We start from the raw sequence: 25,915 nt of genomic DNA, 5'->3' as shown, positions 1-25,915 counted from the left end.
CTACGAGATACATATAAAAAGTACAGTAACATCCTTCTGCGTTGAAATATGTAATATGTATAACATGAAATAAGTTAACACATTACTTTCGATTTTAAGTTAACTTCTAATTCTGATGTAAATAGCACCAGCATAAACGTGTAAAATGCACATGTTTCATATTATAAGAAAGCAGCGTGAAAAATAATACTTTATATCATAAACAAATAGAGACTATATATACTTACTTTTATATAAATATATATAAATATATATATATATATAAATGTTAGTACTCTAAATCTAGTACTGCTTTGAGAATCTAATATTTCGGACATATACATGCTTAGAAACAGGTTCGGAGCAGTACCAGAAACATATTCACATATTTTTTTAAAAGTTTATTTATCCTAAGAGATATACAAAACAAACATTTTTTTTTTTTTGTAACTGTTATAATTCCCCTATAATAACACAGAAAATTCTGCCGTAATTTTCAATATCTGTTTTTATTAATTATCTCCATCAAATGGATACCTTTGTATCAGTACAATTCATTTTAACCAGCTATGTTAAAATTATGCACATCTGCAAATCAGTATTAAAATATTACAATTTCATATTTTACAGTATTCATCCTCTAGCTCCCTCTAGAACAGGTTTTGCTTATATAATCACACATTACATGATAATGTGCAGGGAGATGAAAAGCTTTTACGTCGAAAAGTAGTGGTTACCTGCTGAGCCAAATCAAGGTGCAAGTCAGTCTGACTGTAAAGAAGCCTCTTGTATATTCATTTTGCATACCAATCTTGGCCACGAAATTCATATTTGCATTACTTAGCCTGCTTTTTTTGGTATGCTTCTTACAAAGTTGACTCTAATCTCAATGATTAAATTCTGTACACACTAGGATCTAGGAATGTTAATATTACAAGAAACCACAATAATTTATTATAATACAGCCTGCTGTACACCAGATGACTCGAGGCAATACAAGACACGCCTTATCTTACTTTCTTAAACAATGAACGGAATCACATGATTCTGAAAGGATTTTAACGTATTCGTTTTGTTGGAAAATGAATATGAGAGGGAGAATGACGATGGTAAGGGCAGGGACTACTTCAATTTGCTAAAACTCAAATAATTCTATTTTAATTTGTCTTCAACGACAGTCACTAATTTCAATAAGAACAAAAATTCATTGCTTCATACGATTATAAAAGATTTGAAATTATAATTATTACTAAGATAACATAAAACAAAATTTTCATCAGTTATTTAAAACAAATCGAATCGCTTTGTTTTTACGAATAAGAATTAATTGTTTTATACGTTTTTATAGTACTTTTTACTATACTACTGCTCCATGGCTGGGTTATCGGCCCAATTTTGATTTCACAAAGTTGCGAATTAAATATCTTGTTTCGATTTCGATCACTTATAAGCTATAAGGCTCAATCTCGTGGTTTAGAATACATTGTCTGTGGAAACTATCACATGTTGACGCAGATGTAGAATCGAAGTTGCATTAAAATATATACTTATCCTAATACTTACAACTATACGACACGTACTTAAATCAATTACATTCATACAAAGCAGCCCCATACCCCACCTGCGACAGATTTGATTTAAAGAAATATTCTGTACAAGGATATACAATAAGTCTTCTTACACTGGCAGCGAATGAACTGAACTGATAAATACCAAATTATTTCGAATGATACCGCCCAACTATGGAGCCGCCGTATCCACTTTTATATAGCTGTAACAACAGCTTTCAACATAGTCTGAAAATAATGTCAACAATGATTGAGCCCCTGCGCCTTCCACCTGATAGAAAGTAGGGTCACCATATCTTTCCATTCTGCTATCCTACGCCATTTTACATGTTACTATCAATATGTTAAAATACAAATGTCATTCATACGATCTTCTTTCGCACCTCTCATACATACAATTTTAAAATAATTATTATAATCGCGGGTATTTAATTATTATTGTAAATAATCAGGGACTGGTGATTAGTTATTTGTTTTCCTAGTGGTGTAAGTACGCTCACGCTAAGATCAATGGTACGTACAGTAGGTGAGGTATGCTTTCAGGATCAAGGACACGGGGTGATAGATGAAATTTTGTCGTGCATCCGCTATTCATCATCTTCTTTATACTCTTCTTCACTGTCACTTTTTACAGTATTTGCTGGAACTCCTACTACAGGTGCACCATCTTTCATTTTCTTTTTGTACGCAGTCATTTCCTAAATAACAAAACATAATATATATCGAGTTCACAAAAATCATTGCAAACATTGTCAATATATTCGTACATACTGTAGTTTAAATTCTAAATATAAGATATATTTAATATTTAATAATACAATAAATAAAATAAAAAATTATTAGACAATAAAAAATGCCTAATAATTTGTTTGAATCATATATAATTATGTTATACATACTCTTTCATATCGAGCCTTATCCTTTTCCGCCATAGCCTCATATTTCGATTTGGTTTCAGGATCTGCATCTGACCACTTTTTACCAAGTTCCTTAGCAATATCACCTACACCAAACTCAGGATTTAACATTTTCACCTTTCCACGTTCATCATTGCAGAACCAGAAGAAGGCAGATCTATTGGATAAAAACGTTATATCATTATTATACGCGCATACATACACAAATTATGGTTTTATAAATATAAATGAAAATAATAATTAAAGATAATTAAAAATTATCTGAATATATTAATTGTGTTCTATTACATTATGAACATTAATGTAATTTCATCACATTTACTTACAGCGATCTTTTAGGAGCATTATGGTCTTTGATGTGTTTGCGTTTTTTGCCCCTGCCTTTACTTTCTCCTTTCGGTGGTGTATAATTTTGCATCTCTGCATCATATCTCTTTTTATCTTTTTCAGCCATTTCGTGAAAACGCTTCTTTTCTTTATCTGACATTGTCTACAAACATATAGTACATATTATGATTATAAGAAACATACTTGTGTGACACTAAATTTATAATTTACATAAAATAATTATAACTATAATACATTTACTGGTTTACACATTTATATATGTACACAATGCTATAAAATGTAAATATAATTTGAATCATATATAATAAAAGTGCAATAATTGTGAAAAGTATTAATAAAAATTAATAACTGATTTATATTATTTATATAAATGTATATAAATTACTTAATATTCTGATTAATATTTTTTTAATATTATTGGGGAAAATCAGAGATATTTAACCTTTGTAACTAAAAAATTAGAAAAAACAGTAATAGGTAATAATTATATTATTACACGTTGCAAATACTGACAGAACCTGAATATATTTTTATCGTCTTTGTTGTTGTAATCATTTATGATGAGGTACGAGAATGGAATCGTGAAGATGAACTTGGAATTAATCAAAGCAGAAGTGATTTTTATATATGGTTGAAAATATTTTTTTATTGAGTATATTTTTTCCTACCTTAGACATCTTGTTACGTCTCAAAAGAATACGAACGACATATTTTATTAAAAAGGAAAAAGCTAATATGGCGAGTAATTAAAATATTGTTAATTTGGAGAATACCTAATAATAAGTAGACTACGACAATTTATATATCCATAGAAGAATTGAAGATGCAAAAATGTATATAATATAATTATATATATTTAACCAGCCTCCTGCGCTCAAAAATATACTTGAAAACGAGATAGTTCGTGGAAGAACATTTAAAAATTTTACAGCTGCTGAGACCAACATTTTAGTAAGATAATGGGAGGTCAATGTCTTTAATCGTAAAGACCATCTGGTCTGTAATCTAAAAGAGGAGCGTGCAGAAAGTGTCTCTCCCTTTTCGAGGGGTAGGATGACCAGATGTTGGAGTAGCACCTGTTCAAAGTGACGTTGTTTCACATTTGCAAAACTTCTTCTACCGAAAGATATATCTGAACTTCTTAACGTACCGAAAAGTTTGCGATAAGTAATATTACATGTTTTTTTTTATAGATATTTATCAAACAGTAAGTAATCGTGACAGACATTATATGAAAATATTTTCTAAAATGTAAATCAATTTCAAATTGATACATTTTATTCACTTGCAGCTTTCTAATCGTACTTTTATTATACATATTTTGCACAGTAGTTTTATAAGTATTATACAAAATATAAAGAATTGATAAAACAAAATTATTTCCTAACGGAAGATACGATTTGCATTTACGTGTTTTATAGTAATTCTAATAGTAATAATTCTGACCTGTTGTAACTCGTATTTAACTATACTTGTGTTAGACAAAATTAAATTATAAAATTAATTTTAATCTAAAATTTGTTAAAAAGGCTAACGACCTTATTACCTGTTAGTAGATTTTAACTGTGAATTTTATAGTACATTTTACAATATTTTTAATGAATAAGAGAAAATTCAGATAAACGATTTAAAAAATTAAAGGACAGCCATGTGACTGGCATATCATTAGTTTCATGACATGATGCATACTATACAATATAAGGGACGAACTCTAAGGAACAACGAGTTGTAAACCGGTCCCGTTTCTAATCAAGCTCATGACAAGATCCCAGGTAGTAGCAGGTATATGATTAACCGTTAATCCGAAATATTCCTGATCTGTCCATCTTAAAACTACTTTCCTGACTAGAAGTTTACATAGACAAATATAATCAAGAATTAAGCGTAAGTTTAATATCGATGGTATATTATAAAAAAATGGCTTCACTAAAACATTCCAATACTTCGTATTATAAAAAAATAATTTCATCGAAATATTTCATTACTATGTATCGATCAAACAAGAATTTCATTCATTGAAATTAACGTCTAACTACCTATAACATTCTTCATTCATAAAAGAAATACATATACCTATTTGCAAAATATTTATATAAAATATTTTCCTACAAGAATTCTTTCCTTTATTAGTTACGATATTTTTTAGTAACTTCATAAATAATTTCTTTTTTAAAGTTTGTACTATTATCAGTTTGTTGTAAAACTTTATGCACTTAAAATGATTCTGTGGGAGCTTGCCTTATGTATAAAAAGATACGGACAAGTTATCTTCAAAGAAATCAACGTATAGCAACTTCCAGATGAGGTCAGTTAACTGTAAATTACTACTTAAATTAGTTACACTTTTACTCCGGCGAACAACGCTAGGAATTATTATTATTTCCTGAAACATGTTTAACGAACTAATTATAGTTACTTATATCTTAAAACAGTGTAAAGAAGTTTCATTAGAAATATATATTCTAAATCCAATCAGGGTTTTTTTCGTTCGAAGTTTAGTATTATGCGCACTAGCAAATATCATACTTTTACATCTTATGCATTCTTATTAATCTTGTTTAAATACGTTTGTGTTTCTTTATTGTATATTTATGTCGGCAAAATATGTCTATATAAAATATATTCTTCTGATGGTTTGTTCCTATATGTGTATTATTTTATTATATATCACAAAATATATATCATGCTCTTTATATTAATGTGCAAATCTCGATTTTATAAGCCACATTATTCAATTATAGAATTACATAAAATACGTAGAATTATGCTGCTAGATATATATCTGATAATTAAATCAGTTTTTGAAAATCTAACTTCCACAAAGACGTAAATGCTGTGAAGTTTGGAAATTATACTACATTTTACAATATGCAGAACAATGCAAAAATAATAGATTGTAACTAATGTAACTGTAATAATTATTACATTATAATTTATTAGCATTATTAGTCTTGTGTTAATATTATTATAATTAATGAACTAAACACATATTAATTATAACCCATGCTATCCTACAGTAAAAAATTTTGATAAATAATTCTAAAAATATAAATAAGTGCACAATAATTTTTGCTTATATGTACATACTATTTTCATTGATTAAATCTTTCTGGTAAGTTTGTTGTCTGAATTTTGATCTTTTTTCCTTTATTTCTGTAAAACCCTTTATCTTGCTTAACCATACATTTACTTCAGTTTTCTAAATTATCAAGCTTTAAATCAAACGAATATTATTTAAAACAAAGACAATCTGTAAATTCTGGTTACTAACGATAAATTTTTTACATGAGCCTCTCAGAAACGGAACTAAACAACTTCAGTTCTTATTAATTTCTTCATTTCAATGGTAAATTCTAAGGTGAATTTGAAGAACTGTTTGTAACATCATCACTTTTCTGTACTTTTCAATTTATGGAATTGGTCAACGTGTACTTCTGAAAGACCCATATATTTTGTTCCCTATAAAATGTGTAACATGCTTTTATAATTTCATTATTATTAATTTGCAAGTAAAACGATAGAAATTTAATTATATCTCAAATAAATGAAGTTCCAGAAATATTTTAATGTCTCTTACCTTCCACCTCATTGCACACTTTTTAGAGAATTCTCGAAAGACAATCTTTTCCTCGGGGTGTTTCTTTTTATGTTCTTGACGACATGTTTGCACGAAGAACGCGTATGCGGTCATCCGTCCTCTTGGCTTCGAATCCTTTCCTCTCGGCATATTGTCTCGTTGTTGTAAACTCTGAGCGTTATTTTGCTGGAGATTATTCTGCTGCGGTAACTGCTGTATCTGGTGCTGCAATAAAAGAATCATTATTAAAAACACGGTGGTAATTATCAGTGTCCTCTTAACTCTCGTTTAACGAATATTTAAAAAAAGGAAGAATTCGCTCGCGTTTTATTTTTAACGCAAAACGAACAGACTAAAAAAATTGCTATTCTTCTTCTTCTTTTTCTCTTACAGAAATTGATTAATTATCGTATCGAATTGGTAATGTAGATTGGTTCAAAGTTACAAGATTCGAGCCATCATATTTTGTGATGCGTACAATTCTCTTTTGTTTTACATTGTGATAAACTCTACTCTAAACATAATATACAGGTATGAATACTGTATTGGATTGCCAAATGTTTGAATAGACCAGAAGCCGCCTCTAAAGACGTGTTTTCCAGCGAATATTATTCAAATTAGCTTTGAAACTTCTTCGATACTCTCATCCAAAGCCAGAATCTGTCTGAATAATTGTTAAAAGATATCGAATAATTAGTCCATATCGAGACGTATCTACATGTTAATTTAACCCATTACTACTATAACGTGCAATATATTGGTAATGACCTTTTTATCTCTAATATACGAATCCGGAATCTAATAAAGGGATTCTGAAAAATAAAGTTTTTTATTTCTAATCAGATTTTCTCCCTGCGTGCAAAGCATTGCTTCGTAGACGAAAATAATACCAGGCGCATAATAGTATTGCGTGCAGCTATGTTATAATTCTAGAAGCTAGCTGTTTAAAACACTATGTGTACAGGAAACAAAATTCCTTCATGACATAATATAATGTATGATGATTGTATAATACATTATTGTATTAATAAGCATAATTGTCATGAATATCATTTCTAATATCTAATAATATATAATATACATATACATATAATCTTTTAATAAATATATAAATAAGTTTCAAATAAATTTATTGCGTGATATCTAGTACTGTTATCTTCCTGTTAAAGATAACATTCACCAACATTTTGTATATAATTTAAATAGTGTTCTGCAAGTCAATATTTTGTTCCAAGTTTATTAATGAAATATAATTTTCCTAGTGATAATATAAGTTAAAATGAATTATTCTAAATAATTTATTAACATCGTACAGTTATAGATAGCAATGAATTAGCGACAGGCTAGTCGACAACTAAACAATTATTATCGTGTACTATTTATCGGATATTAAACAGTATAATATTATACTACTGTTAATATCATACTGCATATTATTATTATAAAGTTACAGTATCTATTTTAAACTACAATTTCATTGTGGTTGAAAATAGAAACGAAAAATGCATCTAATGTGAGAATATCATAATTCATTTGATCATTATACTTATATGGAATATCTTGTAATGTATTTAATGTAATATACCTATCGAAGAGTAAATTATTTTCCTTTCTTTGAGTATGAAACCCACAAAATATAGCAGAACAAATCTGTATGTATTCTCTACGAATAACAGTACAAAAAGAAGAATTGTTGTAACAAAGACCATGCTTATATTATATTGTATGTCTTTTATAGTTTCCAGTAAAATGAGAATGGTAAATGATAAAACAAAAAGATGAATGAAGAGTACTTAACTATACTACATGACATCACGATAAACTAATTTTATTAGCGATGCGTATTATACGGAAAAGAGAATTATAATTTACATTGTGATAACAAAAAATAAGTACTTTAGAAATATATTTTCAAAACGAACGGCGTAGTACGAGAAAGTTAAAATTTTGCGAACATCGTTAGTGTTCGTAATGAACATTGATGTATGTACAAACTTCATTAAACGAGATCGTGTTTTCAGCATCAACTAAAATTACTTCTAGATTGCATGTTACTACGTGTACCCAACAAATATTTACATATACGATCAAACAGAAATTGATATCCCCCATTTGTTTAATATTAAAATTTAGTTCAATTATTTATCTAATTGACAGAAACTGGCGAAGAAAAAAGATGAATACGATTTAGATAATAAAATGAAATACTGAACACAATTCATTGGATTTTCAAGAGAAGATTTCCTGAAAGAATGTACTCTAATTTAATTTAATTTAGTTTAATATTATTAATATATTACTTTAAGTTTCGTCGATGTCGTATTTTAAATTTATATCGTATTAAAACTTATCAGTAAAAACTTTGAAGATTGGATTCTTTTTATGTGTACTGCATTTTAAATCTATGAACAAAATTTATATATCACTTACAGCGATACTTATATCAGTATATTACTAACATCTTGTTCGATATCTTAAAAATAATTTTGTATTTATTCCATGTACCTCACTACTATTGGTTATTACTTTTTGTTTCAAAAAAACCTTATCTTTTTTTATAAACTTTAAGGTCAATGTAGATATAAAATATTGATGTAGAAATAATGTATTTCATGTAGTTATTTACTCTTCTGTAAATTTATATCGACAAAAAATAAAATTCTGTATAATTAATAAATTGAGATAATAAATTGCAAGAATTTTTGCACAAAGTTTTTAATATTATGTCTTGTGATTTATAAATGGAGATCTCGTAAAATATTGAGTGCAAATGATCAAGTAAAAATATTTTCTTTAAACATTCGTAAAAAGTATAATTTACTCAATGATAAGAATCCACTTTAAATTATAAAACCTTACTACTGAGGTGTCTTTTCAACTCAAAACAAATTAATTCCAAAGCTATTCATTTATTTAAATACGCTTAAATTATCCAACCAGTTAACAAATAGTTTCTTTTTATTGTACCTTTGTGTACATTATTTAATAGGTTTTGATGGAAACAAGTCAGATAAGTGTTCAATTATTTAAACAAAAGATTAAGAGATAATACGATAATTCGGAGAACAAATTTCATCAAAAGGATATGATTCTGAAGAAAACTAAAATTTAATTTACTTCTAATCTTTTTTAAATTCTAAAATTGCAATCATATGTTCTAAGATTTCTGCAATGATAAAATATACGAACTAATATGCATTTCATGAATAATCGTGTAATATGTATTCTTCATTGCTGCATTTCATTTCCTTTACAAAAAAATAATGTTCTGTAATCATGTTTAAGATAATTTGACAATTAACATACTAGAGAATGTCAAAATTCAATCAAAATGTTAAAAATGTAGCAATACTTTCATCTGCAATATCTGAAAAATAAGAATTCATTATATGTACATCATTTTGAACTCAAAAAATTATACCATATGTTATAAAGATTGAATTCCTCCTAACGCTACTACGTCACACTGGATCAATTTCGAAACAATCTGTGTTGTTCTGTTATTAAAAATATTCTCAAGTTTGAAAAAAATACGAAAGAATTGTTGCAGATATACATAAATTCTTGTTTCTTTTTACTGGTTGGTACAAGGATTACAATATAAAAATCCGAAGACTGCATCAGAGTTAAGAATAATATAAACCACTCGATCCACTATTCGAAACTTTATATTGCTAAAACTAAAACACGTTGTCAAGGAATATAAGATCTTAATCGATCTCAGGAATTAATCAAACATTAAAAATAGTGGAGATATTTTTCCATATTTAAACGTTTTTCAATGTATCTTCGTTGGAGATTAAGGAATCATTTATTACTGTTAATACCGGTTTCTCATTTACGATACTGTTTTACGATGTTTGCAACTATCGTTTGCAGTTATAATGTTTCAGTAAATCCTCCGTGTAATCACGTTCGTACAATAGAAACATATTATATAAAGATTTGATACATAAACCATTTTGAATCACTACATAAAGTTTCATCGAAAATTGATTACTGTTTCAAATTTATGTCCAAACATATCACCGAATAAATAGGTAGCATTTCAAATATCCCATAGCTTAAACTATTTATTGATGAAATCGGAGCATCGTTTATTCCCTGATATCGAAAAGCAGTCAGAACAACTAAGAGGATCAACTCCTAAGTTTATTGTAAAGTAAAATTCGACGGAAAGAAATTATAAAAAATTCCAAGATCCTAAATCCAATAGAGATCTTTTGGAGTTTTAAAAACCCTTGAAAAATATATGTTCGTATATTTCATACATATATTTATATATGAAAAATAAATTCCTCTCGAAATAACTTTTACTGTTTCGGTAAAATCTATAACGTAAAAGTCGCAATATTTCTGAACGAATATCGTTTATTATTTTATGAGATGTACGCATAATCGAATCAATAGTTCCAATCTTTTCTTTTCGCAAAGAGAAAATTGCAAAGAAGGTTTTCTTGAATAACCATACATTCAACATTTTATCCAAGGAGAAAGAACGTAAGTTTATTTCCTCCATTTACCTCTATCACTGTAATCTTAAATTTTCGGACCACTTTCTGACTTTCTCTCCATCTGATAGATACAGAGACTTTAATCTTAACTTTCATTCGAGCTCTGCTTTTAATATTGCTCCAAATACGTTTTCAATGCTCCGCGATATTGAATGCTCTTTATTGGAATCTCGGGAAAAAAACACGGTATTTTTAAAGACAGACATTCTTAACCGACATTCTCTAACATTGCGATTCCGGAGCAATAAAAAGTTGTAGGGAAGTAATAATTTTACGTGTTTCATCAGTGACGTGTTAATAACTCATATTGTTAATATCGCGCGATTCTAGATTAATAAAGATTAGTGAGGAAGTAGTAATTTCAAATTAATAAGTTTATGCGTTTCATATCTATTATAATACAGTGTCTCATACCACATTTTTGAATAAAAGTATCTTTAATCATATTCTTTTCAAAATTATTTCAAGATAATCATTTCATGCTTCGAACTAAGTGCTCTGAAGAAATATCGTAGCATGTATATTTACATTAAGTACAATGTAAGAAACCTATTTCTAATGCATCACGTATGTAAAAGATTCAACAGTAACTTGTTGACATCTCGCTAAATTTGAACTTGTCATAGGACAACTTTAAAATGTGTGGATATTTATACTGACACACGTTTATCATTGTACAGTCTATGCTTGTAACTCTACTGTTAAAATATGCATAAAAATTGATATTATGATTTGAAACAGTCTGATTAGCGTGTATTTTTTGCTTCGCAAACGTTAAATAATTCATAAACAGGCAATTAATTTTGCCGTTAAAAGATACGCAGTACAGATATCAAATTGTATTATTAAACACGTGCGGCTCGTCTCTAATTAGACTAGAACATATACATGAATTAAAACTTGCTGAAATTAGGACAAAAATCAGACAATTATAGAACCAGTATATGCAATATCGTGGAGAAATAACTAAAAGTATTCGAAGGATTTTGTAATTTCCCGAAAATATTGGAATACCCAGATTCAATATTGCTAGTATTACTTTTATTTTTCCTTAGGGATTTATAATTTATATCCATCGCGTATTATGTATTTATGCATTTATGTATTTTATATATGTATTATGTACATGTTAGAGTTTAATATGAAAGATCATATTAAAATATGAAACATAATCCTTCTGAAATTTTAAAGTATCCTGAAACTTTACAGGGTTGAAATAGAGTTTAATTTATCGTTAGAAGAATTGAAAAGCTGAATATTCTTGAATATTTTTCTGTAAATTTAACACGAACTTGTGTACAGGAAATGTAATAATACACTTGAATAACTGCAATCATAAAATCCAGTAAAATAGAAGATGAAGAACAGTATTCACGAAACAGAATTTTATACTTTTAACATCATTGAAAAGTAGAATTACTCTTTTGTGCTCAACCTTCGAACAGTCACCAACTTTAGGAAATTCATAAGGAAAAAATGATTATAATTTCGTTACTTTATTTTATAAATAAAGCGGAAAAATGCCTAACTTTTATCGAAGAGTCTAAATTTCTTTTCTCCAATATAAATGAATAAAACACGAACCAACAATACGGAGATATGAATTTTATATTTGATTCACGAAATCAATTCCAATGCGAATATTTTTCAATATCGGACATACGATTGCTCGAAGCTTCTTTTACTTATTAATAATAAATATACGGATAAAGGAAACGACTAAAAAAGTTTTAAATCGCTCAGAATCTCTGAAAAATAAAATTCTTCATTTCGTATTTAATCAACGAAACCAATTAAAAAGTGGCGCCTCTTTGTACCAAAGAAATGACGCTGTGAATTAGAATTTTTTTCTCTCTACTGACGATTAAAACTTTAACCAGGACGATCAAAAACTAAACTTCAAATCATCCAGAAAACCTTTGAAAAAATAGGAATTTTTAAATAGGTATTACGAAATAGTATTCAAATATGGCCAAAATATTCCAAGTAATTAAAATATCTGAAAAAAAATCAAATAAAATACAGTCATGAATAAATGAAGAAAAATCTAAAGAAGAAACATTTGAAAATTCTATAAAATAGAATTTTGTTGCGTTAAAATGAAAAAAGCAAACTAAGAATAAAATGATTTCTTATCAAAGGAACGTCGATCAATCGGAATTTCTATTTCCAATCGTGAATGCCTAAAACACTTCGATCAGAGGAATCGAAAAAAAAGAAGGGAACCGGCACGGCAAGAGCCGCTGTACGAACGTACGTACGAAGAAGGCCGCACGAAACCCGGAATCAATAGCGGACAACGGTCGGTGGGGCAAGAGACGCGAGTCAGGATGAAACGCAGACGGTAGTACGAAAGCAAGCACGATAGAATCAGTTATTAAGATTTTTTCAACGCAAATAGAGCCGAAAATCCATGACTAATTTGAGTCAATTATCATCGATCGTCGACATATTTTGTCAACTAAATACATAAAATGAAATTTTTCTTAATGACAATAGTGATTTATCGGTAATTTCAATAGAGTATAGAAGATAAAAAATTAACAAGATAAAATTAAAGAATATTTTCAAGCGTATTATTGCCCTTGATAATCCAATTGTTAGATATTTGAGATGAAGTATAAATCCATCTGATTATTTCCTGCTAAGTGCTTTCCCTTAATAACGTCGAGATAAACAACTCGACGACATAGCTACGGGTATAATGATTCAAAACGTCGTTCGTGTCAAAGTATAACCGTCACAATGACGACCATTTAAACTTTTACAGCCGAGACAAACAGAATAACAAGAGTTCAAAATTCTTAGAATTATTCTCGCATATTAAAGCATGTCTTTATGAAGATATTACACGGCTAAGGAGAAATTGACGTTCAGTCACGTGTTATCATAATTACTGTAATTATGCTCTTTACTTTACTCTTTCTCTTCGGTTCACAGACAGAATGAAATAGTGATGCTTGCCCAGCTAGTCGAAATCGATTTTCTTCTTTTCGTCAGTTCTTCTCAAAACAAAAGAGAGAAACTGTACAATTCAGATATTTGTTACAAGTATTATTCTATATCACTAAGCGTAAAACACTAGAAAAAAGTACTTTTCTTTTCAGTGTTTCGCATAGTTACTAACAAACCACTAATAGATTTCTCGCTTTATCTACGAAAAAAGAACAGAAAAAGGTAGTTGAAGAACGAGATGCAACAGAAGTGCAACTTTTTGAAAGAAACCGCAACATATTTAATAAGTTAGAATGAGAGAGATGTTAAACCTATCGGTTAAAAAGCGATACGAAACTGATTGACAAGAAATATTAAAAGACCGTATCTCAGCCGCTTTTCTTCCAAGTGCATAAAAGAATCCCGCGCAAATAGAAGTAAGCGAAAAATATATATATATAAATGTATGTAAATATAATGATGTATAGGGTGAAAAAAACAATAGAATATACTTGTATGAAATTAAAAAGCAGGCAATAACGAGAAAAAGAGGAAGCATAAAGGGGGTCGATCGTGGTCGCAACATACCGGGGACATAACGGGGGGCGTGGACGTTTGTGTGGTAATGGGCGAGAGGTGCTGCTGTTGTTGGCCCTGCAATTGCTGATGCAGGTTGTTCTGTCCGGCGTCCATAACTCCACCTGGGTACCACCACTGTACGCCAGGCGGTGGTGCGGAAGGTGTACCAGGTACACCTCCGCCTGTTCCGGGCCCCGTTCCTAATCTATAATCATAGCCTCCCCTCATGCAGGAGCCAACCGGCGTAGACGTCGAGACGGGATTCGACTGTGTGCCCGTGGTGGCTGGATTCTGAAAGCTGGAGGCCATCTTGTAGGAGAAAAGCTGCTGGGTAGCGGCAGCGGTACTCCTAACGATATCCTGATGATGCTGTTGCTGTGCTTGCTGTTGTTGCGTTAGCTGCTGTTGCTGTTGATTCATCAGGTGTTGATGTAAATTCTGCTGTTGTTGCTGTTGCTGCTGTTGTTGCTGTTGTTGTTCGGCAGATACGGCGTTTAAACCCGAAGGCCACCAGGCGGTACCACCGGAGGCATCCTCGCGGCTTCCTGGGCTCGCTGTGCCCCAGCCACCGGCAACGCGGTGGTGTTCCGACATATCGTACACGCGGACGGTCTGTCTGTCACTTCGGCCTCGTTTGCCACAAACGGTACCACCAACCAAGGAAAAGAAGAGGATGCACGAAGAAATTACACGACACGCACTCATACACCACACATACGCTCCTCTGTCTCCCTCATACAGGACATGCACACATACGCACGCGAACGCTGTGCGCGCGCGCACGCACTCGCTCGCTTGCTCTCACACCACCGACAAAGTATACCTCTTTACACGCACACACACATGTACGCACACGCACCCTCACATTCGTACGGGATCCTGTTCGTGACCGTCGTGTATCGCGCGACACGCACCGCACGCGCTACTGTGTTCTCACTGTCACACCACGTTTCTCTTGTCCAGCCGGCGCACTACACGATCACTACTAGTACTCCTGGTAGCACAAGCGGCTTCATACACGCTGCTTTTTCCGCGACGATGTATAGAGGAGGTCCTCGTGAATACGTACGTTATACTTGGGATGCGGTCTACTCGACGCTACGCTCAACCGTTCGTTAGCTCCGTGAGTAGGTATGGCGGGTAGCGGAGGAGGGCGGGCGGGTGGGTAGGGGAGGGCGCTCTCTCTCCCCTTCTAGCTCTTTCTTTTTCCCTCTGTCTCCCCACCATCGACAGATACACTGCCGCGTCTCTCCGTCTCTCTTTTTCTCCCTCTTTCTCTTGCCGTCTCTTCTCTCTTCGCTCTCCTTCTCTTTCTCTCTTTCCCTTTTCTTCCCTCCCCTAAGTACTCATAGAGCCTTTCATTCGAGAGACACAACGTTTCTTTTCGAAGTCACCGATAATGATATTTAATAATAAATATGTATCTTCGTTCATTTATGCGTGCACTATCGTTCCCCTTACGAAAAATACATAGCATATATATATATATACATATACATATATATATATATATCTATATTGCCCTTTTCTTCCCTCGAAAACGTGACGGCCTCTTCTCTCTACTTGCTCGTACACACGGTGCTAATTACGCACTCTATGCGACACCACGCTCGCATAGAGACGCAATGCTTCTTTTACGTGTATATACACACCGACGTTGGCTCTTGCACAGTGGTAGTGGAACGCGTAATAGCTTTTTCACATGGAGAAGCTTACGCGCGGATTGCTTCTCTCGCCACCGACTCTACACGCGATGCCGCACACACAGAGGGCGAACCTGGCGAGGACGGGCTGGCTGGACGCTTGTATATTCTCTCTTTCTCTTTCTCCAACCCGATCCCCTTCCACACCGACCCGAAGTCTCACTCACTACTTGTCTGTTTGTCTCTTTCTCCGCGTTCCTCTGTCTTTTTTCCACTTGCACGAGCTTAGCCTTCCTTCCAGCGGACGCCGGCGAACTCGTACAGCGTTGCCAAGCCACGCTTTCACCCGCCCGCTCACAAAGGAAAACCCGAGTACGCCGACCAATCGAACTACATTTCAGCAGTGGTGGGGATGGCGGGAGTCTACCACTACTGACATCGAGGCAACGTCGCTTTCTCTCTTCCGTTCGTAGAGAATTCGAGAGCCATGGCTCGTAGTCCCCGGTAAGGTAGAGGGGCAAACGACTGCAAACCCTTCTCTACCCTTGAAACTCGAGGTCAACTTTTAGGCAGAGAAAGAGAGCGAAAGGGAGAGGAAGACACACCAACTCTGACTTGTCGCCGTGCGCTCTTTCTTCTCGCGCCTTTTTTTACCCTTCTTAGTTTCGTTACACTGCTACGGTCACTGGAATTTGCTCCACATTGGTACTTCCTGCTTTTCGCGCACCCTTTTTCCTGCGTGTCAAGTCGGCTTTACCGACCGAAGAACTCTCACTTCGTGTCACTTGTCAGTCGATACGGAAGAACTTTTTAAATTTTCCAAGAAAACAAAATGCGGAACATCTTTTACAATTTTTTTTAGATTTAACGAAATTATGCTTTCTTTTAGTATATCCATCTCTTTAAAGGCATGAAATATGCATATTACATGTATATGAATGTAATAGTTTATTAATATAGAAGCACCCTCGTTGTTTAATAAATTAATGTTAAGTTGTACATTTTCTACTACAAATTCGTTAAGTTTTATAAAATGTACCGAATTTAAAAATTGTACATATTTCTGAAAATCCGGTGGAAAATTGAAAAGTTTAAATATGTATACTTTCTCGTTCGTCTTCGTAAGATAAAATATAATAAATATTACTCCTCACAATTTCTGGAACAATGCTTTATACTAACAAATCATGTTTCTATAGAAACATAATTAACTTTTAATGATTACGATAATAAGTAAATCTTTCAGTGCGTTAATTATCCTCCTTTCATTATTCGGAATAGCATTTCAAAAAGTATGGTTACAACGTTTTACATATATACTGAACTTATTCAAACGGAACACAAACTGTCATGCCACATATGGAATGTAATTCCTAGCATATATGTACTCTATAAACTCGTACCCCATAGCCAACGCATACCCCGTAATTTCTAGCTGTTATCAGAAGAAAGATCAAATCTATTAATATGGAAACGTATCGTGGGAACGATCACCGTGCAACGTTGTTAAACGGCGAACCTGAACCTCCACGAGAAATTTCTAACGCGTAAGGAGCAACGTGAAATTGCGCAAGCTTTTGGAATTCCGATTTTTTAAAATTGCGCACAGACAAGACAAAATGAAAATGTATATCATAGGATTTGTACGTCGGGCTTCCTTTCTTCCCACTCAACCCCCAATCAAGAGGCGGGTGAGTCGGAGGTAACCCGGCAAATCGAGAGAGAGAGAGGAGAAGAGAACCGGGTCCGGGTCAATAAGACGCATGAGCAAGTGAAACAGAGATGGAACGAGAGAGAGAAACCGAAGGAGCGAGCGAGCAAACAGGCGCGTTGGAGAAACAGAGAGAAAGAGAGACCGCGCATTCCCAGGGCTAGGCAACGTAACGAACGAACGAACGAACGAACGAATGCAAGAAGGGGCACGGTGAACAAGGGAAATGGTGGAATGGCAAGAAAAAGAGAGGTACCGATGACGAAAGGAAGGAGAAAGAGAGAGGGAAAAAGAAACATACGATGAAAGAGAAAAGGCACAGCAGGCAACGAGAGTCCTGGCTTCAAATTCTCGACTCGTGTTGGTACCGCGATGTTCGTTCGAGCGAAGCGAGCCGATTCCGTCCGAAACGAACCGATCTCTCTCGATTCCGTCAGTGTGAAAAAGTAACCGAATAATTTTACGACAAAACGTCGAAATTAGAAAATAGTAATAGATTTTACGAATTTATATAGATCCTGCAAAATACGCTTTATGTAACTTTAATGATAAATTTAAGGAAATTTGTGAAAAAGATTTTTCGTTGATTTCAAGAAAATGTAAAGAATTGTAAATACATATGTAAAATTGTTAATCTATTTGGGACTATAATATCTTTTAAAGTAGAAGTAAAATAAGAGAAGTATATATATCTGAGAATTATGAAAACAGATGTACACATTCCACGTATATACATACAAATAAACATGTGTAATTCACTGAGTTCACATTAGTATTTCAGTTTAAGTAGCTACCAAAATATGTGTAGACCTATAAGTAATGATTGGAACTAAAATAAAAAAGATTATAATAGTTGTCAATGAAAAACTTTCAATAAAAGATAGAATATCTTATATCGGAGGATGTCCAATTTTTTCTTTAAGATTCCAAATTAAAGTTTTCAATACATAATTTTCAAAACATGCACCTACAATACATATAATAATTTTACCAAAAAATGATATGCATCCATGTTTTAAATAAAATTAAATAAACTAATAAATAAGAGCTAAAGCAGACTAATTTTGAATTTTTTTACATATTTAAATTGTAGGTAATAATAAATATAAATAATCATGCATTCTCATCAATATAATTTATATAAATGTACAAAATATGTAAATACTAGAATATTAATATTTATAATAATAGAATATTAATAGTAATATTTCTTAAATATATCTTAAGCTAAATCAACTGAAATGATTAAATTAAATCATTGTATATAAATGTTCGCTCCCCAAACAAAAAATAAAACGAAAAGTTAACAAGTGACTAACTAAAATTAAAAATACATTCCATCTCTATTCTTTTCGTTGCTTTAAATTTGACAAGTTTGTCAAAAATTTAGAACACAAGTAAAATGATCTTGCTATTTTGATACTACTTGTTGACCAATTCTGTCGATAAAAATTATGTCATTCTGTTGAAAGCATTTTTACGTTTATTCGTGTATGTCACGACTTTTAAGCATACAATGCGAAATTTTAATGTACGGCGTAAGAAAAGGAACATGATATATCTATTATGGACCAATGCCAAACGCGTGTATGTATATACGTACATACTTCATACCATGTACATTTAAGAGTGTTATATTTGCATTTATTCGATGCACCTGTATAAGTATAAAGAAACAATGTGAAATACTTAATATCCTTTTTCGCGTAAATGTATATGTTTTCTCATACATATAAGCGAATTTATGCACATATGTCTGTATAACGTTCTCCTGTTTTTTCTTGACATCGAATAAATGGTAATTGCGAGCTACACGTACATATATAACGTTGAACGTGCCTGTCAGTATTACGCAAGATCACTTTCAATTTTATTATTCCTATATTTGAAACTGCTCTTGCGTTTCGTTATAATTCAAGTGGAATATTTTTACGCAGGGACCTAAATCCCTAACGTTATAAATTGTAAAAAGAATTATTTAAAAAGTTAAAGTTAGTTTTAAAAGTTAAAAGTTAACAAGTAAAACAAATATAATATTAATTCTATGAAATAGTACTATCAATTATATGTTTTCTGTAATATCTACTCAGTATTTCGTGATTACAATATCTAAATAATTTAAAAAACATACGTATACATATTTTTTAAATCACGAAGGTTTATAGACGGTGGCAATACAGAGAAAACATTTCAAAATAGTTATGCAACAATACTATGTTATGCTCTTCAGCTAAAGTTAATTTCATACTTTTAGATGTTTATCTTCGAGATATTCACGTAACATTAGATAGTATGGAACATTTCAAAATATATATAATATAATATGAATTTTTTATATAGCAAATGAAATAATATTTTTTAAATATTCTTTACCCAAAACTCTTACCCAAAAAAGTTTATTTCCTATTTAATAACGAGTTTACTAATTGTGAGCCTAGAAGAAGTCATAAATAAAATCTAATTCGTAAATAAAGTATAGAAGTATTGAAGTTGGATCGTATATTATATAGGGTGAGTCATCACCTAACTCAACCACTTCAAATTATTCATGAAGTCGTGTATTATATATAAAAAAAATGTTTTAAATAAGAATTAAATGGTTTCGGAAATAATTTGATGTTATTAGTATTTTTGTAAATGAACATATAGAGGACATTAAAGAACAAAGTTTAATTGGAATAGAATCATGTAAATATTCTTTAATCTATTGATCCATGCTATCTATCTCGTCATTTCCTCTAAAAAAGATTAAGCTACTTTTATTTAAAAATAATTAGTTCAGCAGATATTTTGATTTCAATTTTGTGAAGTGATCCTCATAGTACAACGTTTACTTTCTTAAAATTAATATTCAGAAGTACAATTTTTAACTTGAATTCAGAGATTTATTGGCGTTTAAAATGACTTAGCGATAGGAACAATCCTGTTTAGTACTTCTTTAAAAATCTGTTGACCTGTCGAAAAAATCTGCTTCAAGTCGTTAAAAGTAATATATATTATTTCTTACGACCTTCATTTCTCAAACAACGTCATAAAACATCTGATAGTGTCAAAAAATATTTATTCTAGCAATCTCGGTGGAACTTTAGTATATCCACATTATCCAATCAATAATTAGTTGAAATTTAATTATATTCATTGATTACGAGTTATCTAAAGTTTTTTTCCAAAATTGAATACCATATCGCAATATTGAAATAGAATTATATCTCTTAAACTAATAGATATTTAGTACAAATAGTTCAATATCTGTTTGTAAGAAATTATGAATTGCATCGACTAATATATTAAAAAATCATACATTTCCAAACATATATCCTCTGCACGTTCACGTATAAAAGAACTATGTATATAATATCAAAGCATGTTTCTTTCAATTTTTATGTGAAACATTTTCCTATACAACAAACGACTTACGAGTAACTTTTAATAGTCGAGTTCAATTAAACATGCTATATATTGTGGGATAACGTGAGAAATTTTATATTTGGCATAATTCCTAATAAGTTACATAATAATTTCCCACAATTTCTAAAAAATATCACTCCACATAGTTCACATAATTTTTAAATGTTAATCATTATTATAAATTTCGATTGTATTCGTAATAATAATAATAATACCTGTAAATGCAACAATTTTCAGAAATCATGTTTTTCGAAATTGTATATATCGTATATATTAAATTTTCAATTAAATCATACCCAACGATTACAGTAATTTAATATATCGTATTACACAAGTATAATTTTTCTTGCTATGATTTTAATCAATACCTATTCAACTCTGTTATCATACGTATTCATATGAATATGAAATACTACTAATCAAAATAAGATCTTTGTAAATATAAAACTATTATTGGAAAATCTAAAATACTTCAATGTTAATAATGAAGTACATCATTAACTTAATAAGGAAAATGACTGAGAAATATGATATACGAATTAAAAATATCTGTATTTAATTCCAAATTACTTGAGTAAAACTGTTAGTAAAATTCTGTGAAGCATTATTTAAAATAATATTTCAGTATATTTAGTTCTGACTATAATAATTTTTATTTTAAGTTGGTTTGATTTATAAGTAGAGTGAAATGTAAATTTTCTGTGAATAGTAATAAATAAATATTAATGCATAATTAATAAATATTTTTGGAATAGATAATTATAGGAGAAAATTTATTTCGATGCTGTTCATCAGCAGTAAACGTTTTGACGATATAAAGGCAGGGTTCAATTAGTTCTAGCAATTACCGTAAACATTTTTCTACCTTCGCATACCTGGCTTCAATAATACATTGGAATTGCCTAAATAAAAACTGGTCAAGCAGGTAACCAGAAAAACGCGAAATCGGTGTAAAAAAAGAAACTGTAAACAAATACTTACATATTCCTATGTATGTATAGTATTTGTTCGAAAATAAATATAACTTCGATAAAAAATTCTTCTCTGGAGATAGATAATTTTCTTTTAAAATTAACAAATCAACAACATCCTTATTATTAGCATTTTATCATTCATATATATATAATGTAATAATCAATTGTATAATTCTAAATTATTGTGTTAAATATTTCTATAACACAACTACTCTTCTCTATATTAGAAGATTAAATAGTGAATTATATATAATTCAAGTTATTGATGTTGTAAGTGGTTTCATTAAAAATATTTTTTAATACAAACGACTATGAAAACATAAAATATTATCAACGAGTAATTGATTTTTCTGTAAAAAATTTTTTATTGCAAAATGATAATGCTCCGGAACGGTTAAAATATTAAGTTACTTTAAAACTACAATCTTCGAACAGATGTACACCATCAATTAGGAAGTATCAGGAACTCTTATGTGGGTCAATGGTCCACGAGAATATGAAAGTATGTCTTATAGCAGTATAATAATTACGATGTAGCAAAGATAGTGTGTTTCGAAACAGCAAAATTTATTGACATGAAGTACATAAAATTTATCGACTCGTTAAAAAAAGAAATAATAAAATAAACCTTCCCTATATTTTTATTTGTTCTAAATATTTGTTCTTGAACATTACACAAATAAACAAAATATGTTATAATTTTTTATTGCAGTATATAGAATTATTTTAAAAGTTCATATCTAGGAACTGAAAATTATGTTTTACTAGTTTTTGTATAAGATACTCCCATTCAAATGAAAGGATTAACCTTTTCAAGATAAAGATTTGTATGACGTCATAGGAATGCATATAGAATAAAAGTTTCTTATCTGTTTAGAACATTTTTATACAATTGATTAGACTCGAATATCCTTGATTCTTCCAAATATGAAAAATTATCTGCTTTTCCGAAAAATGCAAGACTATAAATATTATATAGGTAAAATTTCTAATTGTAAAGTGAAATGTATATAATCATGTATGTTGTATTGTAAGTTTTTGAAATAAATACTACATATTATTAAAATACACCTACATAAATGTAAACGGAAAACAAAAGATAACAAGATTTCATTTACAAAGCGCTCGTAAATTAAGTTTTTTATTCGTTATAATTAAATAAATTCGTCCAAAGTTCTATATCCTACTGCTATTACTACTCCTCTAAAATCTATTTTTAAATTCAAAATCATGCTATTACCTTACTGATCATGTAAATTCTTTAGTGTTTATACTTTGTTTTTATTTTTACTCTTATACAACATATAACATAACTGTTTAATTTGATAACACTTTGTTTTGCACAAAATTTTATGTAAAATTTATATAACTTTAACCACGTAAGCAGGGTATAAATAGCAGCCACACAGAAGTTTTATAGCATATAAACATTGGTTAAATGTTGATACTCGATAATCGATTATTAATACACGTAACATGTAGAGATACCCTGTCGCGGAGTAATACTTTATATCACATAGACATCGTATAAGTGTAAGAAAATAATAGAATAACAACGATAAAATTAAATATATAAAATCAAACTGTCATATATAGTAAAGTAATAATTTTCACTATTTCTTATTTCATAATAGAATCCTAAAAATAAACTGAATAATGCTTTTTTTTTATACTATCTAATTTGATCTAAAAACACTATCCATTTTAAATAATGATATAAGATAATTCTCTAACGTCATTTATCAGAAATGTGATTGTAGCAACGTTATAATTAATAAATAAACTAATTATATAATATTAAATGACTACTGAAGAACGTTATGGAAAACTCTGAACTCTGAAGATCAATGAAAATATATTTTAAACTTATTCTTAACAATTTTGTAAATGTCTATAAACATACTGTTTAGATATGTATATATATGTTTATTAAAAAAATTATTAATAATATAAATTAATGACGTTAATATAATAATTTATATCAATATATCGATATATATATATATATATATATATATATATATACACACACACACACATATTTGTATCAATTACTGAAATATTCAATTACTTTACGTGGTTGTAGCTTATATTATGTTTAATTATAATATTGAAACTTTCTCAACTTCGCGCACATATTTCATTTTTATAATCATATAAATTCTCTTTTTTTAAACAATACAGATAAAAAATTGCTATCAGGAATGCAAGTTATGTTTTTTCTTTTAAATTTCTGTTAATTAGTAACTCATAAGATTATGTGCACTAATACGTTTAGTTTATTCTTTTTGTTTTTTCTTGATACCTTTTTAAGCAAATGACTAAAGACTATATCGAAAAATTGATGTCCTATACCTTTTTGTAATACGAATAAATACGAGCTATATTGAGAACATAGTACACAGTATAATCTACTCATAATTAGTTTTCACATTGTCCCGACATTGATCCATTAGTATTCTTTAATACTGGCTCAATAATAAATGTATCCGTATTATAAAAGATGATGATTTATGTGGATGGTGGTAATATTATACTGTCCACAGTATCTACGTATAATATGACTACGTCGAATATACATAAAATCGAATAACTGGTTTACTCCTGATTTCATAACATTACATGCCATGTGTCAGGTGCATTTTGTATAAGCAAATTTATCGCGTTTTTTGGGTAATGTAACATTAATTTCAAACATATGCAAAAAATTGCAATTAATTGCATATTTAGTATAGTTTGAATATTCAATAAATGTTTTCTAATTTGTTGGATCTTATTTTATGTTTTTGAATATGGTGGTAATATACATACAGTAATTATTGCACAAAATGATTTAAAAGAGAAAAAAGATGTTCAAATTAAATCTATAAAATAGTTCAATAATTTAATATCAAACAGCATCGAAAATATTTTGTGTACTAAACAGGCACGATTTATAAATCAAAATCTTATCTCCGGTTCATCGTTTTGAGTATAGAGAGAACGATTATGGTCCGATGAAATTATCAATGCATTTCATATTAGAACTTTGATAAAAAAAAAGTCAGAATAGTTGTATCATACATTAAGAAAATGTTTTAAAAATGTACTTAAAATATAGACTTTTTCTTACAATTTAAATACTTCATAATTTGAAAATTTTGTATATAAATTAGATGCAAATTATTTATATTGGTTTCAACAAATCAAATAAATACAATTAAAATTAAAAAATTAAATATCTAATAAAAATTTTTTAATTATTTTTATATAAATAGGTGAGTCATTGATAATTTTCTATCAGGTGTGTAAATATAGATATGACATATAGTATTGAAGAATTAGTAGTAATATTGTTATTGTAGAAATTCCAGACATTCCAATCCAATAAACAATAATTGTAGTATCCAAGAGCACATATTAATACATGTAAGAAATATATATCTTTAAGAAAAAAAAAGTTGTGATTTGATAACGTGTTGTGAGTATAAGCAAAAGAGACGAATAAGTATAATATCACGTATACATCTCTACCGGACTACATGTAAGCTCATATTACGCACACACAACAAGTACAGTGACGTTTGCGTATTGCAAACATGTCTTCCGTACATTGATTATATTCCCACCATTTTATATATAATCAACCACATATTTCAATATAAAATGATCTGGTGTTTTATTTATATTATACATATAAAAGAAAAATAACGTCGACAAATTTTAGGAACTGACCAAAAATATTATATACTGAATGTAGAAATGCAATAACAGCCAAAGAAAG

The 25,915-nt window shown here is 30.1% G+C and overlaps 1 protein-coding gene across 1 annotated transcript; it reads right to left on the bottom strand.

The window, feature by feature from the left end:
• Positions 1–469: 469 nt before the first annotated feature.
• LOC132905298 (high mobility group protein DSP1-like) lies at positions 470–16,932 on the bottom strand. The gene is made up of 5 exons (XM_060956456.1): positions 14,426–16,932; positions 6,390–6,614; positions 2,791–2,954; positions 2,447–2,621; positions 470–2,245 (listed from the first exon to the last, which is right to left on the bottom strand). The coding sequence occupies exons 1-5, from the start codon at positions 15,119–15,121 to the stop codon at positions 2,135–2,137; spliced, it is 1,371 nt and encodes a 456-aa protein (XP_060812439.1). The 5' UTR covers positions 15,122–16,932; the 3' UTR covers positions 470–2,134.
• Between the last annotated feature and the right edge of the window lie 8,983 nt (positions 16,933–25,915).

This window comes from Bombus pascuorum, chromosome 3 (assembly GCF_905332965.1).
Source record: "Bombus pascuorum chromosome 3, iyBomPasc1.1, whole genome shotgun sequence".
NCBI classification, from domain to species: Eukaryota; Metazoa; Arthropoda; class Insecta; order Hymenoptera; family Apidae; genus Bombus; species Bombus pascuorum.
Note: the sequence above shows the minus strand (reverse complement) of the source record. Positions and strands in the feature narration are given on the sequence as shown.

Excerpts from the sequence above, each read along its gene's own strand:
- LOC132905298 (XM_060956456.1), bottom strand. The coding sequence starts at position 15,121 with ATGAGTGCGTGTCGTGTAATTTCTTCGTGCATCCTCTTCTTTTCCTTG. Across the intron at positions 2,955-6,389 it reads AGTGTGCAATGAGGTGGAAG|ACAATGTCAGATAAAGAAAA; the intron begins GTAAGAGACATT and ends ATATGTTTGTAG. Across the intron at positions 2,246-2,446 it reads ATAAGGCTCGATATGAAAGA|GAAATGACTGCGTACAAAAA; the intron begins GTATGTATAACA and ends TTTGTTATTTAG.